General features: G+C 31.8%; 2 protein-coding genes across 2 annotated transcripts; both read left to right on the top strand.

Moving 5' to 3' along the window:
- Positions 1 to 6,218: 6,218 nt before the first annotated feature.
- On the top strand, positions 6,219 to 11,768 carry LOC7491091 (AUGMIN subunit 7). Its single transcript, XM_002325854.4, has 9 exons — positions 6,219 to 6,437; positions 6,809 to 6,894; positions 8,015 to 8,076; positions 8,499 to 8,590; positions 8,721 to 8,846; positions 9,230 to 9,320; positions 9,776 to 9,883; positions 10,348 to 10,446; positions 11,463 to 11,768. Exons 1-9 carry the CDS (start codon positions 6,304 to 6,306, stop codon positions 11,649 to 11,651), a joined length of 987 nt encoding a protein of 328 aa, XP_002325890.3. The 5' UTR covers positions 6,219 to 6,303; the 3' UTR covers positions 11,652 to 11,768.
- A 9,620-nt stretch (positions 11,769 to 21,388) lies between these two features.
- Positions 21,389 to 22,906, top strand: LOC7491090 (F-box/kelch-repeat protein SKIP25). The gene has a single exon (XM_002325853.4). It carries the CDS (start codon positions 21,492 to 21,494, stop codon positions 22,629 to 22,631), a length of 1,140 nt encoding a protein of 379 aa, XP_002325889.2. The 5' UTR covers positions 21,389 to 21,491; the 3' UTR covers positions 22,632 to 22,906.
- Positions 22,907 to 22,915: the final 9 nt, after the last annotated feature.

Genomic DNA, 22,915 nt, shown 5'->3' with positions numbered 1-22,915 from the left:
CAAATCTACAGTATTTTCCTCTTTTTTAAATAAAAAATCCATATTTAAGAATTAAATATTTTCCATTACACTTTTCTAGAATTCACTTTCAAAAAAAACAAATTTCCAATAAATAAACAAACCCTAATAACATATTATTTAGCCTTACCTAATAAATTTATAACAATATTATAAATTAGGAGATAAATTCTTAAATAGTTGCAATGTGTCAAGTAAAAGTTAGGAAAACAAAACATATTCAAATTATATTAGCAAGGGTTCTATGTTATCAATAATTTATTTTATTCAAAGATAATTTTATATTTATATTTTCATAAATTTAATGAATATTATATGTGACATGATAACACTCTTGACCTAATTTTAATGGCTTAAAGTTATTAATTGATTGAACTTTTAAAATTGAAAAGTTAGGATTCTTAAACAAATTTGAAGAAAATAAAAGTCATTGTAATTTATTACGAGGAATAATGAAAACTAGAGTAAAGTAATTAAATTATTGTAATTAAAGTAAAATTTTTTATAATTAAATAGAGTTAGTGGCCGTTTAAGGGATTTAATTGTGAATAAATGTTGTTAAGAGATAAATCCGTATATGAGGTTGCATTCCAATTGATTTATTAAAGAAATGATTAATTAGAGAATGGAAAAAAAAAAACTTCTTCCCTCCATCTATTAAACAATTTCGATCAAGGAAAAAAAACTAGGAAATTAGAAATTTTGATATAGTGGAAGGAAATTGATGGTAAAGTAATGAAATAATGTTAAATGGATGGTTGGAATAAGAAATTTCTATGTTATCTATTTAGTTTTTATTTTTGGTCAAATGAAAGGGAAATAAGAAAATAGAAAATTTAATGTAAATAAATACACTCGTGGAGAATTGTAATTGAAAATAATGATAATAGAAGTTGAGCTTGAATTAAAAAAATAAAAAAAAGAAGAATATTCTTGTCAATGCAGGAGAGGCTGCTAGACCATTACCGTAGCAAAGGATTTCAACACGAGCTCAGTTATCAGATATATACATGGAGCCTTGAATTTATTAATGATTAGATTGTATTTTTAGTTTAATTCTAATGAGTTGTTAATTAATTAACAATTAGTTATATTGTTTCTTAAGGAAAACAAATATGTGATGCGATGAACTAATTCCTGAGTTAATGGAATTAGCGTCTTGGTGAATGGGCAAGTTAATGGACTAATTTTTGGGTTAATGGAATTAGTGGCCTATTGAAGGGCGAGTGTGAAAATAATTTCTTATGAATGAAATTAGTGCTCTGGTTAACCAGCATTGAAAGGAATTATATTTCTGATTAAGGTGCAACGTTAAGAATTAATGTTTTTGCTTGAAAATTGATATCTTGATATTTTTTATATTGAGTATTATATCGGAGGTTTAATTAAGATATAATTGGTCTCAGAGTCCGGATAAGGGAACTGATTATATATAGGAAGGACTTATCATTCAGTTTACCTTACGTAGTGTAAGCTATATTCTTTATTTATCTGATATAAACTATGATATTATTGTGTTTTCTAATTATTGATTTGTCTAAAGTTTAAAAAAAATCTTGCTCAGTAAGAAAATCATTATCTTATCATGTTAAAACCTAACTATTCTAATTATTTTTCTTGAATTTTTGTATTTCAAGATGTTAAATCATGTCTTGTATTTTTTTTTATTTATACAAATATGATTTTTTTTAGAGACTTGACCATATGCATATAAATAAAACATTTGTTTTGTATTTTTTCAAAATAGGGATTTTTGATTTTTTGTCTTTTTTTTGGCGATTTTGAAGAAAAGCAAGTGTACTTAATATCGGGTCAGTATCTTACAGTATAAGTCTATAACCTCAATATTAAGTGAAATGGTTGGAAAATATACGATGGACCCACAAATAATTTTAAAATGGTCTTTGATTATTTTTTTTAGAATTTTTTGTAATTATTTTAGGTCTGTTTGACAAAAACACAAAAAATAAGAAAATTAATACAATTGGAAAGTGAGTAAGGCATGTTTTCCAAACACACTATTAACTAAGAATCAAAAGTTTAAAAAATGTCTTAAGGTCGTGTTTTTCAAACACGCCTTAAGAACATGAAAAACATTATTTTTCTTGCACAAAAAATGATCTTGCCAAACACAGTCTTATGGAGAATAAACTTAGCCTAGCCTAAAAAAGCCTAGAAACAACAATGAAATTTAAAGATCAAACAAAAATTTTTGGCTTGAATTTGACGAAGAACATAAAAAACACGATGATAAAACCCAGAAACATGATTTAATAGATTATATTATATCTAATAAAAGGAATAAACATGTGTGAAATCAACATTCAAGTAAGATTTTGGGGCTATATCATTACAATAATCAAACAAAAATCATGATTATTTGATTTTTATACAAAAAAGAAATGACAGAAATGAAAATCAAAAGCCATTAAATCAATACTTTTAAGCCGTAAAAGCCTTAGATTAAAGATTAACGAGTATGCATGCACATATAATAACTATCAATCAACCAAAATGATACCGAAATCAACGACCTAAGGCAAAGTTCATCCGAGGAACACCAACTCAAAATGCCCAACAAAGCTAAAACCTGAAAAAAAAAAAAACAAAAAAAAGAGCATCCAAACCCAAAATAAAGGATTAAACCCTATTCATGCAAGTCATATACATATATATATCTACATACTTAAGCCTTTAGATGTAACAAAAAACATGCAAGACATAGAAATCAAAGTCTATAACCTACTATTAATATTCAAACATGTTCTAAATGACCTATAAAATGAACAAAAAACACTAGAATGGCCAAGCATTGCTATATGTACCATTTTTACATATAACCATCAAACTATAAAATATACTTTCTATGCATTAAAAACAAGTATTCAATTATCAAAAGCATGTCGTTAATCAACCATTAAACATTTGATTAACAACAAAACAACTAATTATGTAACAAACTTGTATTAATTTTTTTTTGAAAATACATGCTAAAAACAAACCAAAATATAGTCAAATTATTTCATAAACATTATGAACAACACTTGAATTAAAGAATCAAAACATGAAATATAGAGGGGAGGGGTATTCTTAGTGAGTTATACCCTTCCATCACATTGAATAACTTACTCTCAAAAGATGATTGTGACAGGTTTTTGTCCTATTCTAATAGCTTTTTCCAAAAGTTTCTAACCTCTTTCTACACAATATCTTATTTTTTCTTTCTTTTTCTCTTTTCTTATTTTTTTTACTGTTGGATTGGTTTTTTTTCTTAAGGTTTCTACACAAGATCTATTCTTCTGTTTTCCTACTTCTTTTACAACTTCAAAAGGCAAGTGGTTGTAAAACCACTTGTGGGTTGAATGTGATTTTTTAAAACTAGATCATATGGGATTCTTTTCTATTTTTTGAATCTGATATGTTAGGAGACAATTATTCTACCTTTTTTTTCTATTTTCCTGCTCCTTAAATATTTAACAAACTCTTAGAGCTTCTAGAAAAAGTTAGTAGTTTCATAATTGAAACTTTGGTCGAAAAATGGCTGATTGATGGTGCACTTTCCATGAATTAATCATGGCCAACAAGAGGTTAAGGAAGCCAAACAAACCATAGATCCTGTAGAGGGGGCATTATTCTTCAACTAGAATCAAACCATGATTGATGTGGTGGTCTGTAGCTTTCTCACCATCGATCCAAAAATTGGGTGTAATACTATCAAGTTTTGTTGAATTAGACAAGTTGCCTTAGGACAAGAAGTTAAGAACTTTCATGCGACAAGTGGGGCACAAACATCAAACAAGGGTGGCACAAACTTGAAGGGGAAAACTTTCTATGTTGAATGGTGGTGGTTAGAGCTCCCAAGATGATCAGAGATGTCATGTTCATTCGCATAAAAATGGCAACTCGATTAGCCTTCTCAGCTGAGAAAGACAAATAAACAGGGGTAGACAACATGTCACTCAAACTATTAATTAAGAATGAACGACATTTCGTCTATTAAACCCTAAATCTTTGATTGGGATTTTGATACATTTTAATTTGGTCCTTGTTGTTTCAATTTAAGCTCAAATGCCCATAATTAAGACAAAACTGACTAATTTTATGCAGTTAGGTCCCTATCAAAAATCAAATGAGATCCCTCAAGTCTGGAGCTTTTTACAAAGTGGCTCTTGATTTTTTTTTTGTTCAAATTAGTCCCAATTAAGCCTTAAACTTTGATTTTCTTCAAATTAATCCCTGGAAAAAGTTCGATGCAACCTCTAATGTTGCACGCCTTTTGTAGAAAGGTTATTGGTTTTTGAATTTTTTTGAATTTGACCCTTAATTAGCCTTCAAATTTCTTGCAATTGAACCATTGATTGCACTAATTTGGCATTTCTAAAGTTTCAACTGTGTCCCTAATCTTTGCAAATTGATTCGAATTAGGTCTTCACACTTGATTTGTTTTCAATTGAGTCGTTGGTTGAATCCACAAAACTTTTTAAAATTATAATTAAGTCTTTAAACTTAATTAATTCATCTAATTTTTATCCAAATGACTTTCAAACATAATATTTTCTTTAATTAAGTCCTTAAATAAGTTAGTAAACTTTTAATTAAGTCTTTAAACTTAATTAACTCTTCTGATTTTGATCAAGTTTGGATTTCAAACTCGAATTTTTTCTTTCTTCATTTTATTTTGTTGAATTCTCCTAATCTGTTCTTCTAGTATTTGATTTTTTCAGCTTGAATTTTTTCTCTTCATGTCCTGAAAATATATGTTTTTTTACAATTTTTTTTTAGATTTTTGAGTATATATACACACATATAAAAAAATAATTTCGGGATACAAAATTGAGTTATAACTCTAAAATGCATTATTTAGTATTTTATAGCACTTTTTTTCCCATGTATTATGAGATAAAAGAAAAGCAGAAGTTAACAGAATAAATTAACAATATGTAGTAAAATAAAAAAAAAGTTAATAACTCAAATAGATAATAAAATTAGAAGACACTTAAACAGAAAAATTATCAAAAATTAGGCATTAAATACACAATTTTCTCATTTAAAATTTTAAGCAAGGACAAGTGGGCTTCTGTCTTGTAAAAGACAATCCAACAACCACCGAGGGATATTCAATCATAAGGACAACTGCATATTCCTTGTAAACCTATCTTTTAGTGTCCCTTTCATTCGATGCCAATTTGAGGAATGAATATGAAAAAAAATAAGGGCTTAAGAACAATTTCCAGGTGAATTGCAATAAAATATTATTTTTTTAAGTATTTTCAATGATTTTAATGTGTAAATATTAAAAATTTAAAAAATATAAAAAATTATCATTATGATGCATTTTCGATAAAAAAACATTTTTAAAAACACACCATGCACAACAATACCAAACACACACCAACAAGTATTTGTTTTTATGTTACAACCTGTTTTTTAATGTGTTTGTTTTTTAATGTATTTTTTAAATTGATTTTTGTTTGAAAAACATCAAAATAATCTTTTTAGAAGGTTTTTGGATGATTGTGATGTGTAGATATAAAAATAAATTAAAAAAATTATTTTAATATATTTTCAATTGAAAAATATTTTTAAACCAAGAAATAATAGGATAATAAAGATTGCAACTTAGTCTTGTGTTAGTTTTTTCATGATAGTAATTCTTTTTTCTCTTAAAATATATTTCATTGTAATCAAAATTGTTAACCTCTCCTATTAAAAAAAAAATAAAACATAAAAGCAACTCCAAAATCCAAATAGAAGAGGTCTCTCCTTTGAAAATTCATCAAGAAAGAAAGGAGGAGGTTATAATTCATTCAAAGCGATGTGAAGCAAACATAGAAATAGTAAAGTCAAACAACAACTTGAGTTAGGGTAATTATTAAAAAAATAATAATTAAACCAAATTTTTTTTAAAAAAAACCTAAACCGAACTAAAACCGGTTCAAACCAACCGGTTGTGGTTCGGTTTTTAGGAAAAAAACCGATTCAAACCGGGTTAGCTCGGTTTTTTCCGGTTTGGCTCGGTTTTTTTCCGATTTTTTTTCAATTTGGGTTCGGTTCGATTCGGTTTTAGGCTTATAAAACTAAAACTGAACCAAACCGGTTGGTTTTTTTAAAATTTTAATTAATTTAATCAATTTTTTTTATGATTTAATTTTTTTATTTTTTTTTTCAAGTTTTCTTGGTTTTCTCAATTTATTAAGCAGAGTTTTACTTTGTCTCTCCATTCCATTGAAATAAAGAAGCAAAAGATCAACTACTGAATCAAAATCAAGAAATAGAAGAAAAGAAATGGCAGCGAAGCAAATGGAAGAGATACAGAGAAAACTGGGGATGTTGAATTATCCAAGAGCCAATGCTCCCGCTCAGTTTCTTCTTTTCGCTGGCATGGAACGTTATGCTCTTCTCGAATGGCTCTTCTTCAAGTACCCCATTTCCCCTTATTATCATCATCATGTTCTTTGTCATTTTTTTTCTTTTTCTGGGAAAATTGAACCAAATGTATTGTGATTTCCTTTCCTTTCCTTTTCTTTTTTTTCCAACTTCTCTTTGTTGCCGGCTTGTTTGGTTACTGGGAAAATGCGGGTCAAGGAGAAAATTAATTTGGGAGATTTGCCTTGTTACTTCTTTGATGATGTATGTCTACTTTACTTGGTGATTCTTGATTGTTTGGTTGCTGAGAACTGTCTAATTTGGATATATATATATAGTGCTAGACATGTTAGTTTCTCTGTAAGGAAATAATGAATTTGCTGTCTGAAGGGCATTTAAAAATCTTTGGTACTCTGAATTGCAGGTTATTGGGTGATAAATCGCCATTCTCGCAGCTAAATCTACAACGGGATACTATGGATCGTGGCGAAGAGACTGCTCGTATCCAATGTAAGCCTTTTCTTTCCTTTACTTTTTATATATTTAACCTTCAGAAAGTCAACCTTTCGTTTTTTATTGTACATCTAACAATTGCATAGTTGGAGTAAAAAACAATCGGATCATAGAATATGATGGACTTGATAAAGATTCTAGTGTCTTTTCTCATTGTTACTCGAGTCTTTTTTATGTAGGGTTGTTGTGAGGGTCATGTTTAGAATTCTCTTGCCATTGTAATGAGAATCATGGTTCATTAGTGGGGATTTCATATATATGCATAGATTTCCAGTAATGTTATTCCTTAAACCCATGGAGACTTGGAATCTTGGACTTTCAATGAACTAAATATTTCCTTGCAGGGCAAATGGATTTCGTGCTTTCTTTTAGAAACTGATTCTCCTTGGTAAAAAGGTTATCAATAGCAGTTTGAGCTTCAATCTAATGGTTGGAAATTTGGAATTCTTAAGTTAATCACGTGTATGAAGTTGGTATTGGTTATTTCATACTCCTCTGGGAGTGTGTTGAGAAACATCCATTGTCTATAGTCTTCCAAAATCTTTATCGGTCATCACAAACCCATTTGTGGTTTCTTTATCAGGTAATATTAATTCTTTGACGTTTCATTTCTTCAGTAATCTGATTTATAGAGGAACTTCCAACTCTTCTTGTTTCAACATGATACCTGATTGTAGAGTGTGGATTTAGACAGATATTGTACAACTTATTTTCTTCTAGAAGATCTCAGTCAGAATCCAAACCCATTCCAATTTATCCTTAACTAGCTTATTTAGAAAGTGAATTGTATTGCTTTTTTTTTTTTTTGTCTACAATGAGTATTTTACAAAATTTCATTTCCTCTTCTTCATAAAATGGATTCGGGGAAAAGCTTGGTGTGAGAATTTTCTATCATTACCAGTCTAAATTTTTGGACTTTGGCCTTTTGATATACCTATAGGTTTTCTTTGTTGTATTTTTATAACTATTCTTTTATCCGGGTATTGCGACATCTCTGTTTTTGTCATTCTTTTCTCCAAGATCTTTGTAATAATATGAAAAAGGCTCATTAACATTTGTGATTATATTACTGCTGCTGCAACTTGCAATTCAAAACTAACTGAGCATTTTTTTGCAGATCTGGCAGAGATTGCAAAGTTTCTGGGCATCACTTCAACTTTAGACACAGAAGTCATCCAAGTAGGTTGCTTAATTTTGTGTATGAAAAGGCTATCTTTTGATCAATAATTGTACCTTTTTATCAAGTAAGTTTTCATACATTTCACTTAGTTTGCTTCAATGACATTAAGTGCAGTTGAAAACCCTTCTTAACTATAACACGACCTTCCAGTAGGAACCCTGGTAACTTATGAATTTAATATCCTTTCACGCTTTACAACTGATGCACATGCTTATGTCTAGTTTGTATAAACTACAATTTTAAGATGGACCAATAGATGAATGGCAGGTGAGGTAAAAGATTTTGCATTTTTCAAACGAATTGAAATGTCTAAATTTCAAAAAGTGAAGATTAAAAAGTTATTATGATCAAGTCAACTTGGAATCATATGTTAGATGTTCTATTCTCAAGTGAGTGCAATGTTAATGCCTCTGTGTTTCAGGGGCAAGGAAGCTATGAAGACAGAACTGAAATGCTTCGCCTAATAGTAGATCTCGTGGAGGCTAGCAGATATGCTGATAATCTAGAATGGAGGTTGACTTTGCTTAAAGTTTACTGTTTGAATTAGTTTCATCAGCTCTTTGATCTTAAATGTTGCAACCTTTATTGCTTGCATTTCCTTGCGTCCTTTGTTCTTATGAAATTTATTTGTATTATTTTGCAGTGTAGATGAACAGGTGGCAAAAGACATACAACTCGTAGATTCTATTGCAGAGAAACAAGCTCTAATTTTCTCAGAGGAGTGCAAGCTGTTCCCTGCTGATGTGCAGATTCAATCCATATATCCATTGTAAGATTATGTCATTCTCCTCTCTCGTTTTGCCTGTTCACCCTTCTTGTTTAAGTATATTAAACCATGCCTGTCAATTGCTATCAAAGACAAACCCCTTTGGTGATTTTCAAGTCTGACCCTACGTAGATTACATAGAAAAGTGTTATAATCTTTTCTCTAGACAACCAAGTTTATTGATAAGTTGTTTTATATGGAATGAATTCCATTGTAAGTCCTGAAGAAGACATATAAAAGCAATTTATAGAACACAACTATCAAAGCTGATGCCAAACATATGACATGATCATCCCTTTTCATTTATACTCATAAATGATGATTTTTCTTTTTCATGTCACAAGATATAGTAACATTACCTTCCTTTTATCGAAGTACATTTGCAGACCAGATGTATCTGAGTTGGAGACAAAGCTTGCAGAACAGTCAAAAATACTTCTGAATCTTCAGCAGAAAGTTGATGATTTGGCATCTAAGGTTTATCCAAATCTCGATTCTTTTTATTTATTTATTTATTTTTCTTTTCTGTTCAAAAGGGCCCTTTGTGTTTCTCTTGTTCGATCAATTTACATTATCATGTCTACAATTCACACTGTGTGCACATTTGGGAAGAGAGTTTCTGCAAAGTGTTCATTAGATTTGTAGCTCTAGACATGATGTTGCCATTTTTGGAGAAACTATTGTTATGATCTTTTAAAACAACTGATTGTTTTTACATTTCCCTGCCTTGAAAATATAATATTAATTCTTAAATTCCCACCTTTTAACAAATTGTTCTTTTTCTGAATACCTATTTTCCTCTATTGGTGAGTCATTCCCAATTTCTTGTGTTGTGAATAAGTATTAATGCAACTCTTTTATTTTTTCCATCTCATTCATATCTGATTTCACCCCGTGTTTAACTCTGTGCAATGCATATATGTTTTATTTAGCATGCATACAATCCAGACGAGGAGTATGCTGAGGTGGAATCCCAACTCCAGGCACATTTGGAATCTTTTCTGGAAATTGCAAGGTCATTCAATGTCATATACACTAAGGTCTGAATTTTCTCTGCTAGATCACAATATATAATTTTAATCATCCTGTCTGCTTGAATGTAAATGAAGAAGTTTCTAGGAATCTCTTTAGGAATTTCAAGATCATTCAATATATTTTATGTGTTTTCTCTGCTCCATCCTAACATATCTGAACAAAAAAACTTTCTACATTACGCTGGATCTCTTTTATGCATTAGGTATTATGAGTTGCTATGCCCATTTGTTGAGTTTCTCTGTCTGGTTGATTATGACTCTTCATAGAGATGTTTTAAGAAAATCTCAATAGAAATTCTCTCAGATCTTTAGCACGTTGTACTTTTTTAACTGTTCTCAGCATAAAACATTATTCTTGGAAGCTTATGCAGCTATGCTCGAGCATCTTTGTCTTGAAGTTTATGATAATGAGTGCAAGCATTCTCTTGCTACATTTTAACTGTAATCTGATTTTTCGTTTACCTTTTCAGGAAATACGCCCTTGGACACACATGATGGAAGTGCCACAACTTCATGGGTTTGGACCCGCTGCCAACCGGTTGTTGGAGGCATACAAGATGCTTTGGAAGGTATCTCAGCATCATTTCTTGTTTTTCATGTTCATCTTCTTGAAAGGTTACATGGCATAAAATTAATATTTCTTGAATCCTATCAACACTTTATCAGTCAAGTCACTACACAATGATACATCATCGCATAGAGTTATGACTGATAATATTTCATCTCCGGAGTTTATATATGACTAAGTAGTTGAGGGCAGATAAAGGCCCTCAATTTCCGTTTTAAATTTCTGAAGAGGTTGAAATGCCAAGTAAGATTCTCTCAATATTAGATTAGGAACATGAAGCATTAGAAAAAGATTGATTATCATACTGTAAATCTTTGTATAGCAAATATGAGAATTATCACTAACATTATATGGTACTGAAAAGTAAGAGAAAATGTAAGAGATGAACTTCCAAGGGCTCGCATAGGCAACATTGACCAAGCCTTGGCAAAGCAATGTTGCCTTGGAAACTTGCGTTCTTTTCATCAATTTATGCTAAAGAAAATGTGGTTTTAGACCAAGGGAGAACGTGATTTGTTTTCCACCAAGGCAGTTTTCTTGGACACTAAATTATGGAGACCTAACATGCCCTTTCTATAGGCCTAAACTAGAACTAGAAGTTTTGTTTTTCTATTGTTCTTAAAAAAAAAAATGAATTTATATGGTTTAATATGAAGATTTGATTCGGTTTCTGCTATAGATTTGAATTATATTGCTAGCTTAGATGTTTTTGAACAATTTGAGTTTATTTTTGCTCCTTCTTTTTTGTTTTTAATATTGTGCTCAAATGTATCAGACTTGTTTTCCTGCTAGAAAATCATCTAGCACCCTAGAGGTGGAGTTATTATATTCTTGATAATTATGCTCGCCTGCATTGTTATACTATAATCTGATTGGTGATAATGATTTTTGGAGATGTTGCATTTGATCTCAAAGCCATTTACAGTTAATTACTCATCATCTTGAATTTATATCAGGAAAACAAGCAAAGTTACCATTTTTTCTTTCTGAATTAACATTTTTCTACTTTTGTGGCAGTTCCTAGGGAATTTAAGAAATCTTAGAGACTCACATTCAGCTCTTGCTGTTGGGTCATCTGAAACAAAAGCTGCTCCTGTTCCAAGAATAATTTCAGAGTGTGAGTCTGCTTTGACATTCTTAAATCGTGATCTTGGCATTCTCTCAGCTTCTATTGTACGTGAGCAAGGTGACAATGTCAGTTTATGATGAATCCATGATTAGATTGCTAACAATTTCTGACATGACCTCTCGCAACTCTTTAAGCATATTCGTATTATGCTTAAAGGCATCTAAATTGAAGGTCATAGTACCACTGTTATTTTATTGCGTGTGCTGTGTTCTCTACGAGGTCACAACCAGAAATGTGGAACTACATTTCTTCAACTACCTTCATGGAACTCCCCTTGTTGAATGAAACAAGTTGCCATCAAGATTGACAATTTATTGTCGAAACGCGGCTAATCGATAGTTTTCTCCCCTTTTTTAGCAAGTATCTCTCTCCTCGCAAACTAAAATGAATAAAATGGTTTTTTGAACCAAAATCAGAATTTTATATATATATATATATATATATATATATATATATATATAAAATTAAAATTGTGGTTTTCTCTCTTTTATTTTTTTTTCTTTCTACTACAATTTAAAACCTTATCTCATTAATTACATCATAAAACCTTCTCTCTCTCTCTCTATCTCACATATGCGCGCGCCTGTGTATATATATATATATATATATATATATATATATATATATATATAAAAGTTTATGTTTTATATTTCATATTTATAATTAGTTTGCATGCTTGACGTGGGAGGATCTAAATTTTTTTAAATATAAAAAGAAACTTCTAAGTCTCTAAATTTTTTTTAGCATTGTCATTAAAACTGAAAACACAATCATTTTGTTTTTTTATTTGTCATAAAGATAATTTTTTGTTTATTAATGTATCTTTTATTTATTTTATGCATAGCAATGTTTTTAACTAGAAGCATTGTTTTTATTTAAAAAAAATTTCATGATAATTGAAGTAAGTTTAAAAAAGAAAACAAAATAGTATGTTTATATTTTGTGATTTTTGCTTCAAATCTCTTTAAACATTCAATTTTAGGCTAAATTTCAAAAATAATTTATTTTTTGTGTTATTATTTTCACATAATAATTGAAAATAATTATTCAAATTTAAATAAAAAAATTATAATAATATTTAAGAACTATATTCAAATATCAAAACTGAAAAGAAATTGAATCTAATAATTTTTTTATAGTGCTAAAAAAAAAAGAAAAAAAGAAGAAGAGAAAAAGCCATCAGAACACCTTGCCCATGTATGCGAAGGAGGCTAAAGGTTTTTTTATTTTTTTTAATTAAGAGATGGATAATATATCACTTAATAAGGGTCCACAAAAGAGAACGATATTAAATGAGGCTTAAGGTTGTTGTTTAAAGAGAACGATATTAAAAAGAAGAAGAGTAAAAGCTGTTGTTTAAGTAGTCTTATCACTTAATAAGGGTCCCCAAAAAGAGAAGGATATTATATTTAGAAAAAGTTAAGTTTCAAAGAAGCGATAGGTAATTATGTAGAAATAATGTAAGAAAAAAGAGTTGATAAGAATTGACATATCTTTCTAATATTCAAAATATCAAGAAGATATGGTTCTATGTTTTCGTAAAATACCCTTGCCTTCTAGTTGGATCAACTTTGACTTATATTTCTAGTATAATTTAAGAGTTTGGTAGCCAAGTAAAGAGAGAAAGGTGTTGCGCGTAGATGCAAAAATTAATTACAATGATGGTGGTCGACACATATCATTGTTTTATTAAGCATATATATATATATATATATATATAACCAGAAAGGTGTTGCGCGTAGAACCAGTTTACTGTTTCGTGATGACTGAAATGCAAGCATATATATATATATATATATATATATATATATATATATATTAAGCTCAAAATGAAGCAAAATTTGTGCATCTTCTTACTAAAGCAATTGATTTTCATGAATCATCAGCTACAGGCCAAAATCTGAATAGGTTTATAAGGATTTTTTTTTTCTTTGAACTACCTGATATTTTACCCATTATGTGTGACATTCAATGTGCTATAGATTTTGTCCCTAGTACCACATTCCCAAACTTGCCTCACTTGAGGATGAACCCTAATGAACATGCCGAATTGTAAAGACAAGTATGTGAACCATTACAAAAAGGAATTTATACAAGAGAGTTTGAGCTCATGTACAATACCTGCTTTGTTAACACCTAAGAGAGATGGATTATGGATAATGTGTGTAGATAACCGAGCCATCAATATGATTATAATCAAGTATCATTTTATCATTCCTTGAATGGATGACATGCTAGATATAATGGTAGGAGCCTAAATTTCCTCTAAGATTAACCGAGCCTAAAAGTTAGTGGTTGAATGCACAGTTCTATTATAAGCAAACTTAACAAAAAGCAAACATTCTTCCCAACTTTTCAGATTCTTTTGAATAACAACATGAAAAAATTATGATAAAGTTATAGTTAATATCTTAGTTTGTCTATTTATTTGAGGATGGCAAGTTGTCAAAAATAAGAGTTCAGTACCGAACTTTCCCCACAAAGCCTTCCAAAAGTAGCCATGGAACCAAACATTATGATTTGAAAACTATACTGCTAGAAATTCCATGTAAACATACAATCTCTCTAAAAAACAAGTTTGTGATATGAGATGCATCATCAGTTTTGTTGTTACCTGTTTTTGACTAAAAAAATCAAGAAAAGAAAAAAATAATAGAAAAAGAAAATCCAAAAATACAAGAGAATAAACATAAAGAAAGCTAGAAGATAGTCAAAATTGGTGGTGGACTAAAATGACAAGTGGAAAAGTTACAGGACCAAAATGTACAAGATTGATAAATTAGCAACTCAATACTAATTGACAAAAAGCCTCATTGTTGAGAATATTTTATTTGGGATAAAGAAATACAAATTTAGATGAGTACGAACTCAATGAGGATTTTGGAAGGCTAAATTAATTTTATCAAGGACTTAACTACAAGGAAAATCAGAAAGTAAAATTAAAATTATTTTTGAGATTTTATTTAATTTTAATTTTTTTAAAATTAATATGATTCTAAAAATAATCTCCAATATATGATTCCCTAACTATTTACATGAATAAAACATATATATTCCAATTGTTTTCTACAAGGATTACTTTGGCACCTAATTCACCGCTTGCAATGCACTTCTTTAGCTATGACATTGTCCTTACTTTTTAACACAAGATGTACAAGAAGCTCAAATTAGATTGAAATAAAGTTTTCTTTTTTTAGTCTTTTCTAATTGCACTATTAGAAATTGTCTAATTAAATATCAATAGAAGTTACTGATCATAGGTAAAAAGAAGAATTGTAGTTAAAATTTGCTGACAAAGTCAATTTCATCAGCAAATAATAATTATACCAAAAGGATGGATATTTATTTAATTTTTTTATATATTTCATTGGTATAATTTATAATACCGATGAAATATTAATACGCCAGTAAAAGGAAAATATAAAAATTCAATTTCATTCTCAAATCAGCCAAACCCATTCTCTGTCTTTCTTTGTGATCTCCCCCAAGCAGACGATAACCCCTCTCTACACAACTTCCATCTAGTGACAGAATATTGATTAGTTGATTATTGAATTTTCTAGTGCCATTAAATCACACAATAGATATTTATATGGTGAACCTCAATATATAAAGATGGATATTTTTAAATTTAAAGTAACCCAATGAATTAAATTTCACATGTAGCTGTCGTTTTCATTTGTTTGTTATGCATGTTGTCACAAGGTCAAATTTTCATCAAAATCTGAATCCCTATGCGGCAGTCTAGTTTTCCTTTAGATTTAGCCTATCTCACAATTCAACTTGTGTTTGGTATATAAACTAAGGTGTTTTACACGTTTAAGAGGCTTTCCCTAAAGTCTTACAAGTTATAGACAAACCACAACAACACAAGTATAAGAATCATAATCATAAGCATAATTACAATTACAAGAAATACTCTCAACCTATATTAATACCAGTAACAAAGAATCCAGTAACAAAGAATCCATAAAATTCTTTATGTGTGCAATGCACAATATCTTGCACGCAACACAACTCTGACCTCTATTTATATTACAAATAATACATAAGTTACATAGAAACTGATCTAATACAAATCTAAACAAATCTGAGTAGTTTTGTCAAAAAACTATAATTATAAAAAATTATCGCCAATTGCCCACTATTGTAACTTCTCTTGGTTTGTCACCCAATAAACCATCAAACCAATCATCTGAACCCTTTCTGCCATCATAGTTGTGTTTCTGCATATCTTGGACAACCCACCACCCAAGTCCGAAGTCATGTTAAACATGAACTCGTTGCTCGCACGCACCTGTTATGCACTTTTGTCAAATCTGTCATTACCCAAGCATGTTGCCACTTTCCATGCATGCTATCAAAATCCCAACAGTGTTTTCACTGGCATGTCTTTGCTCCTAAACCTGTGACAAACCACCCCCATTTGAAGAGTCTGACACTCTCGTCGAAATAAAAGTGAGTTATTCTTGTACCTTGTCTTTAAATTGCCATAAATTTGTGTTTTTCTCCCATAAAACCTCTAAGTTTTTCTCCTATTTCACTAAAAACTCAATTCATTAAGTCTTCCTATGATGACCAAATTGAGGATGATCTTGACAATGCCATTGTCAAATTGTTTCTGAATCGTTGGGGGGGATATTGTGACTTGTTTCTATCTAGGTCCTTTTTGTCTTTGTAGTAGGGTTTTTAAGTAACTCACATGAAACGTGGGGTGAAGTTTCAAGTATTTTGGTAAGATCAGACTGTATGCAATAACTCCCACTTTCTTCTTAACTTTAAAAAGCCCATCATATTTTGATATCAACCCTTATTGAATCAATCTGCTAGTGATTTTCTTACATATTTGGTGAATCTATCCCTAACCACCATGGCGCTACATTCATGTCATCTACTTTCAGAAAGCCCATAATAAAATCCATAGAAACTAACACCCAAGGCTTGTTTGGTATTGATAATGGCTGAATCAAACATATCTCACACTGCTATAAGGTTTTGTCTTCCTATTATACTAGACAAGTTTTGACATATAACTCTACGTCTTCATTAATCATCGGCCAATAATATGTTTAAGAAAACAAATCTAGCATCCCTTCCCTCCTTAGATGTCCAACCCACTACGAATCATGTGTCTCTAACATCAAGAATTTTCATAACTTCCCTTTTAGCATGTAGATTAGACCCTTTTTGGCATTGAAGAGATTGTTTTCCAGCTAATATCTTTGTATTATCCCTTCTTGTACAAGATCATTCAACTTTTTATAAGCTATATCTTTTTCAGCAGCTTGATGAAGTCGTTCCATCATGTCCAACTTCATTTGCACAAAGGAAAAAAAGTAGCAAGAACTTCGTGCCTGCTAAGTGCATCCATAACTTGATTGTGTCGCTCCAGTTTGTGTTACAAAATCATACTCGGCCAAGAACTTTTGCCACCGATATTGCTGCAGCGACAACTTTTTTTGTGTTATAAAGAAAATGCCGTCCACATTATTTGTTTTCACAGTAAACTTCAGCCCCAACAAATACATCCACCACACACCAAGAAATTGAACCACCACAGTCATTTCTTTCTCGTGTGTCGAATACCTCTGTTTTGCCTCATTTAGTTTCTGACTTTCAAATGCAACTGAATGTCCCTCTTATACTAGTACATCCTCAATAGCCCTATCCAAAGCATTTATATGCACTTTAAATGGCCTCTCAAAATCAGATAGTTTCAACACTGGCATTGACGTAACATTCATTTTCAGCTTGTTGAATGCTCGTTAAAATTTATTATACCACTTTTGCCTCTAATTTTTCTTCAACAAATTGAACAGAGGGGTGACCACTTTGCTATAACCCTTAATAAATAGATAATAATAGTTTTCCAAACCTAAAAAGGATTGTAAATCAAACACCTTCATAGGGGCTGCCTATTCCAGTATAGCTTATACTTTCTTCAGATCCATCCTCACTTGGCCCATACTTACCAAGTGCCCTAGGAATATAATTTCAGAACATGCAAAATCACATTTATCCTTTTTGATGAACAACTTATATTTCCTCAGCCTACTCAAAACCCTAGACAAATGCACCACATGATCCTCCATACTTGTACTAAAAACCACAATGTCATCTAAATACATGACCATAAAGTCATCTAAAAACTCATATAACATATTGTTCATCAAGTTACAGAACATAGAGCATTGGTTAAGCCGCATAGCATAACTAAAGACACATTTGAATCGTACCTCATCATAAAAGTCATTTTTGCTTGTGCCCTTTAGCAATTCTAACCTGCCAATAACCAGACCTAAAATCTAGTTTCATGAAGATAGAAGCCCCCATTTAACCTATCCATCAAGTTCTGCACCAGCAGCACCAAATACTTATTCTTTATCGTCACCTTGTTTAGTGCATAATAATCCACACATATTCGAAGATTATCATCTACCTTTTTTTGAAACAGAATAGGAGCAACATAGTTTTGGAGACATATGATATAAGGGCTGCAATGGTGGTGTCGTACTGGGCACTAGTTCAATTATGTGATCAACAGCTCTTCTCGGTGGAAGCTTTTCAGCAACTCAAGAGGCATGACATCTTTGTACTCTTCTAACAATTTAGAAAAGACATTCAACACTTGCTTAATATATCCAAAACCCTTACCCATTGCTACTACCAAAAACATTTTGCTGTCCTTTTTAAGGCTTTGTCGATCACGATAGATGAAATCATGCTATTGCTACCCTTGCTACTTCCGACCACCAAAGTCTTATAGCAAGACGTAAAATCAAGGCATGTTTTATTGGTAATCAAAATTACACCGAAGCACAACATCAACACAATCTTAGCCTTTTTCAATAAGTCTAAGCTAAAAATGATGTTAAAATCATCAACTGTCATAAACCAATAAATCATACTTCCCTTACCACTTTTTCAGCACTATAAGTAGTTCCCATTATCCTTTGTGCCTTTGCATTCAGTGCCTTCATTGCCGTATAATTGTTACTCAATTGCAGTTCCAGTTGCGTCACCAACCTGTCAACAACAAGTATGTTTGTAGCACCAAAATCTAACATGGAAGTAATTTCCTTGTCATTCACTCTAATTTTGACATACATTAGAGTGTACAAAGCACTTAATTTTCCTTGCCGCAAAGCATTTAGACGCACCAAATCAATGTTAACAATGCTGAATTTGTTTATTGAATCCTCTAATTCCATAACCAAATAGTTCAACGCATGCATTGGGTTCATATGCATGATTGTTTCCTCATGTTCACTATCATTGACCAAAATAGCTTTCATATATTTTCTAGTACAGTGTGGTCCCCCAAATATAATATTAGCCAACATTTAGCTTGGGTTCTTTTGTCATTACCCTTGTCATTAGCAGACTTGAATCCACGCCTACCAATTTCTTATTCTTCTTTTCTTCCCTCTTATCTTTTATCTTTGATTTTGAGGGGGCTACAACAGACCCAGACCCATTCTTTATCACTGTTTTAAAATTATAAACCATTTGCGACATCAATTGCAAAAGACAAATCGATCACTTTTTGTCGACTCAATTTTGCTTGTGCCTAAGGTTGCAAACCAGATATAAAGTTGAATAATTTCAACCATTTCAAATCTTTCCTTACAATTTGGGACGTATTATTCGATAGAAACTATTCCTTTAATCCTTGCTTCAAACGCACCCAAGTATCAATCTTTGATCATCCGGTATTCAAATCCTCTCTAATTTTGGTCCTCCACCACAGTTTTGCTCACCCGACAAGTACATCACGTTGATGGTCACTTGTTCACCTACATCAATCTTAGTTACATTAAAGTATTATTCCATATCCCACATATAATTTTCTAACTCTTTGGAACTTCTCCCACCACCGAATGGATTTGACTCTAACAGTTTTGGTTTGGACATGCCACCACCCCTAGAGATGTTTGTTACTGCTCTCTTCAAAACATAAATTTCATCTTCAACAACCTGCAACTTTTAGCTTGTTTCTGCCGTGAGTTTCACATATTCTTAGTAGCCTTTTCTACAATATCCATATCCAATTCTAGTCTCTTATTAATGGAGCAATCTACGTGTTCTGGGATTGGCCCAATCAAGCCTTCTAGACGTGTCAATGTTTCACGAATTGATTCCATACCTGATAGCATATGAAGTCAACCACAAGTTTCAGAAACTTACCAGCAATAGCTTTCACAGAACAACCAAATATCCTTTCTAGCATGTAATCATGCTCTGATACCACTTGCCACAACGTTAAATTTCCATCAAAATCTGGATCCCTATACGGTAGTCGAATCCCCTTCTAGACTCAACCTATCTCACAATTCAACTCATGTTTGGCCTATAAACTAAGGTGTTTCACATACCCAAAAGGCTTTCCCTAAACTCTTACAAGTTATAGACAAACCACTACAATGCAAGTATATGAATCATACACACCTGTTATGCACTACTATCTAATTTACCTCTGCCCACGGGTATTGTTACTGTCCATACATGCTGTCAAGATCCCAACAGTGTTTTACCAGCATGCCCTCACACCTAGACTTGTGACACATGTATTGATTATTAAATGAACAAACACTGTATGGAGCTACAACCGTGCCAAATTAACTTTACATTTTCTTCTTTACTTTTTGTTACCTAGTGCCAGTAGTGGAGTGGTTCCTGGAGAAGAAGATGACAATGAGAATATGGTCAAGCATTAGGTTGCAATTTGCAACTCCTACTCCTACTTAATCTGCACCCATCAGCTGTTTTAACTTGCTGCCGTATCACAAGGTGAAGCAGTCAAAATCTTTCGTGTGATTCCATGTCCAAAGGCGTACTTTTTCTTTCATAATTATAAATTTTGGCTTTGGAGTTCGCCACCACATTATCACTACTTATGTTATTCAGCCTCGGGCAAGAGGATGCTCGGACTAGACTCAAGAAAAGGACATATATATAAGAATATGGAAGGGCCATATTATAACGAGGAAGAGAGAAACCAAGAAGTGAATATAAGAGGAAGAGAGAAACCAAGAAGTGAATGCTTGTTACTCCAACCGGCTCTAGTAAAGGCTATGGATCATATATAGAACCCATGCATGCATTTATCTCTAGAAAGTTAGCCAAAATAAATAAATTTCATATTGTATGGTTTTTCCTTTGAGAGAAAATTTCTCAATCACGAAAAATATCCAAAATTAAAGAACTTGTTTATTTTTGAAAATAAAAATAATAAATACATCAATATTATAACTATTTTTCATAAAAAAATTAACAAAATCATAATTTATAACAATCATCTTAATATTTTATATTTGTGTTGTAGAGTATTAATTTTATTTCATCAAGATTAAAAAGATTTAATTAAAAAAATATATTTTTAACTCAAATTAAACATCTTCATATTAGATTTATCAAAAATTAAATTTATGACACTAATTAAATATAAAAAATTAATTTTAATCTTTTGAATTGCTAGAAGTACTTTTATTTAAAAGAAAAAAAATGTTTCGTTCTTGTTTTTTCATTTGAAAAAATAATTATGAAACATTTGTATTGAAAAACTATGAATAACCTTTTAAAAAATATTTTTTAAACTTAGTATAAAGTTTGAAAACTAAAAAAAAACTAATTTTTTTAGTTTTTTAAATAAAAAAATATTGTATTTGACGGAGAAGTTTCATTTTTTTTACTCAAGTTTTTTAAACAAAATAAAATATTATTTATCTATGACTAACCTAATCTCGCTTTTGCGCCATAAGAAAGCCAAACAATAAATGTTCATATAAATGGTTCAGCTAGAGAAATTCTTAGTGAAAAAGAAAGTACATCAACTCCTCTGTTACAAGATATATTTATATAAAATCCCCCGCTTCCCCCTCTTTTTCGTTTCTTAACTTTAAAACAATTTTTCTTCCATGAAATCCTTCCCGAATAATAAGAAAACCAGGAAGAATGAGCTCCCTGATACTCTCAATGAAACGTTGTTGCCAGGCCTACCCGACCACCTTTCTCAAAACTGTCTCACTTCTCTCCCACCTTCCATTCTTTTCTCTGTATCACATGCATGGCGGCGACTTCTCTATTCTTCATTATTCGCCCCATTCTTCTCCCTTTACGCCCTTCTCTCTGCATCATCATCGTATCCTACCACAAAAGACAATCAAGTGGATATAATCAGGTCAATTGAGCTCATGTCATTTGACCCTATATCATCATTATGGCGATCAGTCCCTAGTATTCCAAAAGATCCCCCACTCCACCTCCTCCACCGCCACCCATCTTTTTTATCAAGAAAGCTCTCAGTACAATCCCTAACAGTCTCTAACCATCTTGTTCTTATATCTGGCACCACTCACCAGTTTGTCCCAGCACTGTCTAGGCCATTAGTCTTCCATCCAGAGTCTAAGAAGTGGTTCTTTGGTCCTCCGTTCACTAGCCCTCGGCGTTGGTGTGCCACTGGTTCTGTGCATGGAAGGGTTTATGTGGCGAGTGGGGTTGGTCCACGGTACAGTGGAGAAGTAGCTAGATCAATGGAACAATGGGACTTCAGGCAACAAGGTAACCATTGGAGATGGGAAAACATGGCACCGCTGAAAGATGGTAGGTTTAGCAGGGAACCTATTGGGGCAATAGGATACAAAGGCAAGCTTTACATGGTCAACGTTAAAGGCAATGCACCGAAAGAAGGTTTGGTTTATGATGTAGAAGAAAACCAATGGAATGATATGCCTAGAGGGATGCTAGCTGGATGGAATGGACCAGCAGCTACAATGAATGAAGATGCTATCTATGTGGTGAATGAAGTAACAGGAGCTTTGAGTGAGTATGATTGTAAAAATGATTGTTGGAAGAAGGTCATTGAATTGCCAGAGCTTAAACTCGCTGAGCAGATCGCCGCAGGAAGAGGGAGAGTTTGTGTGGTTTGCGCGAATGGGGAGACGATTGTTGTGGTGGATGTGATGGCGAGGCCTGCACGGTTTTGGGTGGTGGAGCCACCGCAGGGACAGCAAGTAGCTGGACTGCATATATTGCCCAGGATGAGTGGCAGCTACTAGCGTGTTTATAAGCATTAATGACATGCTTTGTAAGGTTGTCCAATTAGATGTTTGGTTGATTTTAAAGCATAGTTTCCCTGCAGGATGAAAACTCCATTTTAAATTTGCAACTTCATAAGGAATTGTGATCAGCTGAATGCTTCAAGGAATCAAAGAATGTTTGTCTTGCTAGGGAATGGCAGAAGAGCAGGAATGTTTTGTCTTGCCTGTGTATTTACTTCCTGTACAGTTCTTTCCTTCTATGTGTAATCAACAGGGTAAGAGTTATATTCTCATACTAGCCT

This window comes from Populus trichocarpa, chromosome 19 (assembly GCF_000002775.5).
Source record: "Populus trichocarpa isolate Nisqually-1 chromosome 19, P.trichocarpa_v4.1, whole genome shotgun sequence".
NCBI lineage: Eukaryota > Viridiplantae > Streptophyta > Magnoliopsida > Malpighiales > Salicaceae > Populus > Populus trichocarpa.
This window is presented reverse-complemented; position numbering and strand designations above follow the sequence as displayed.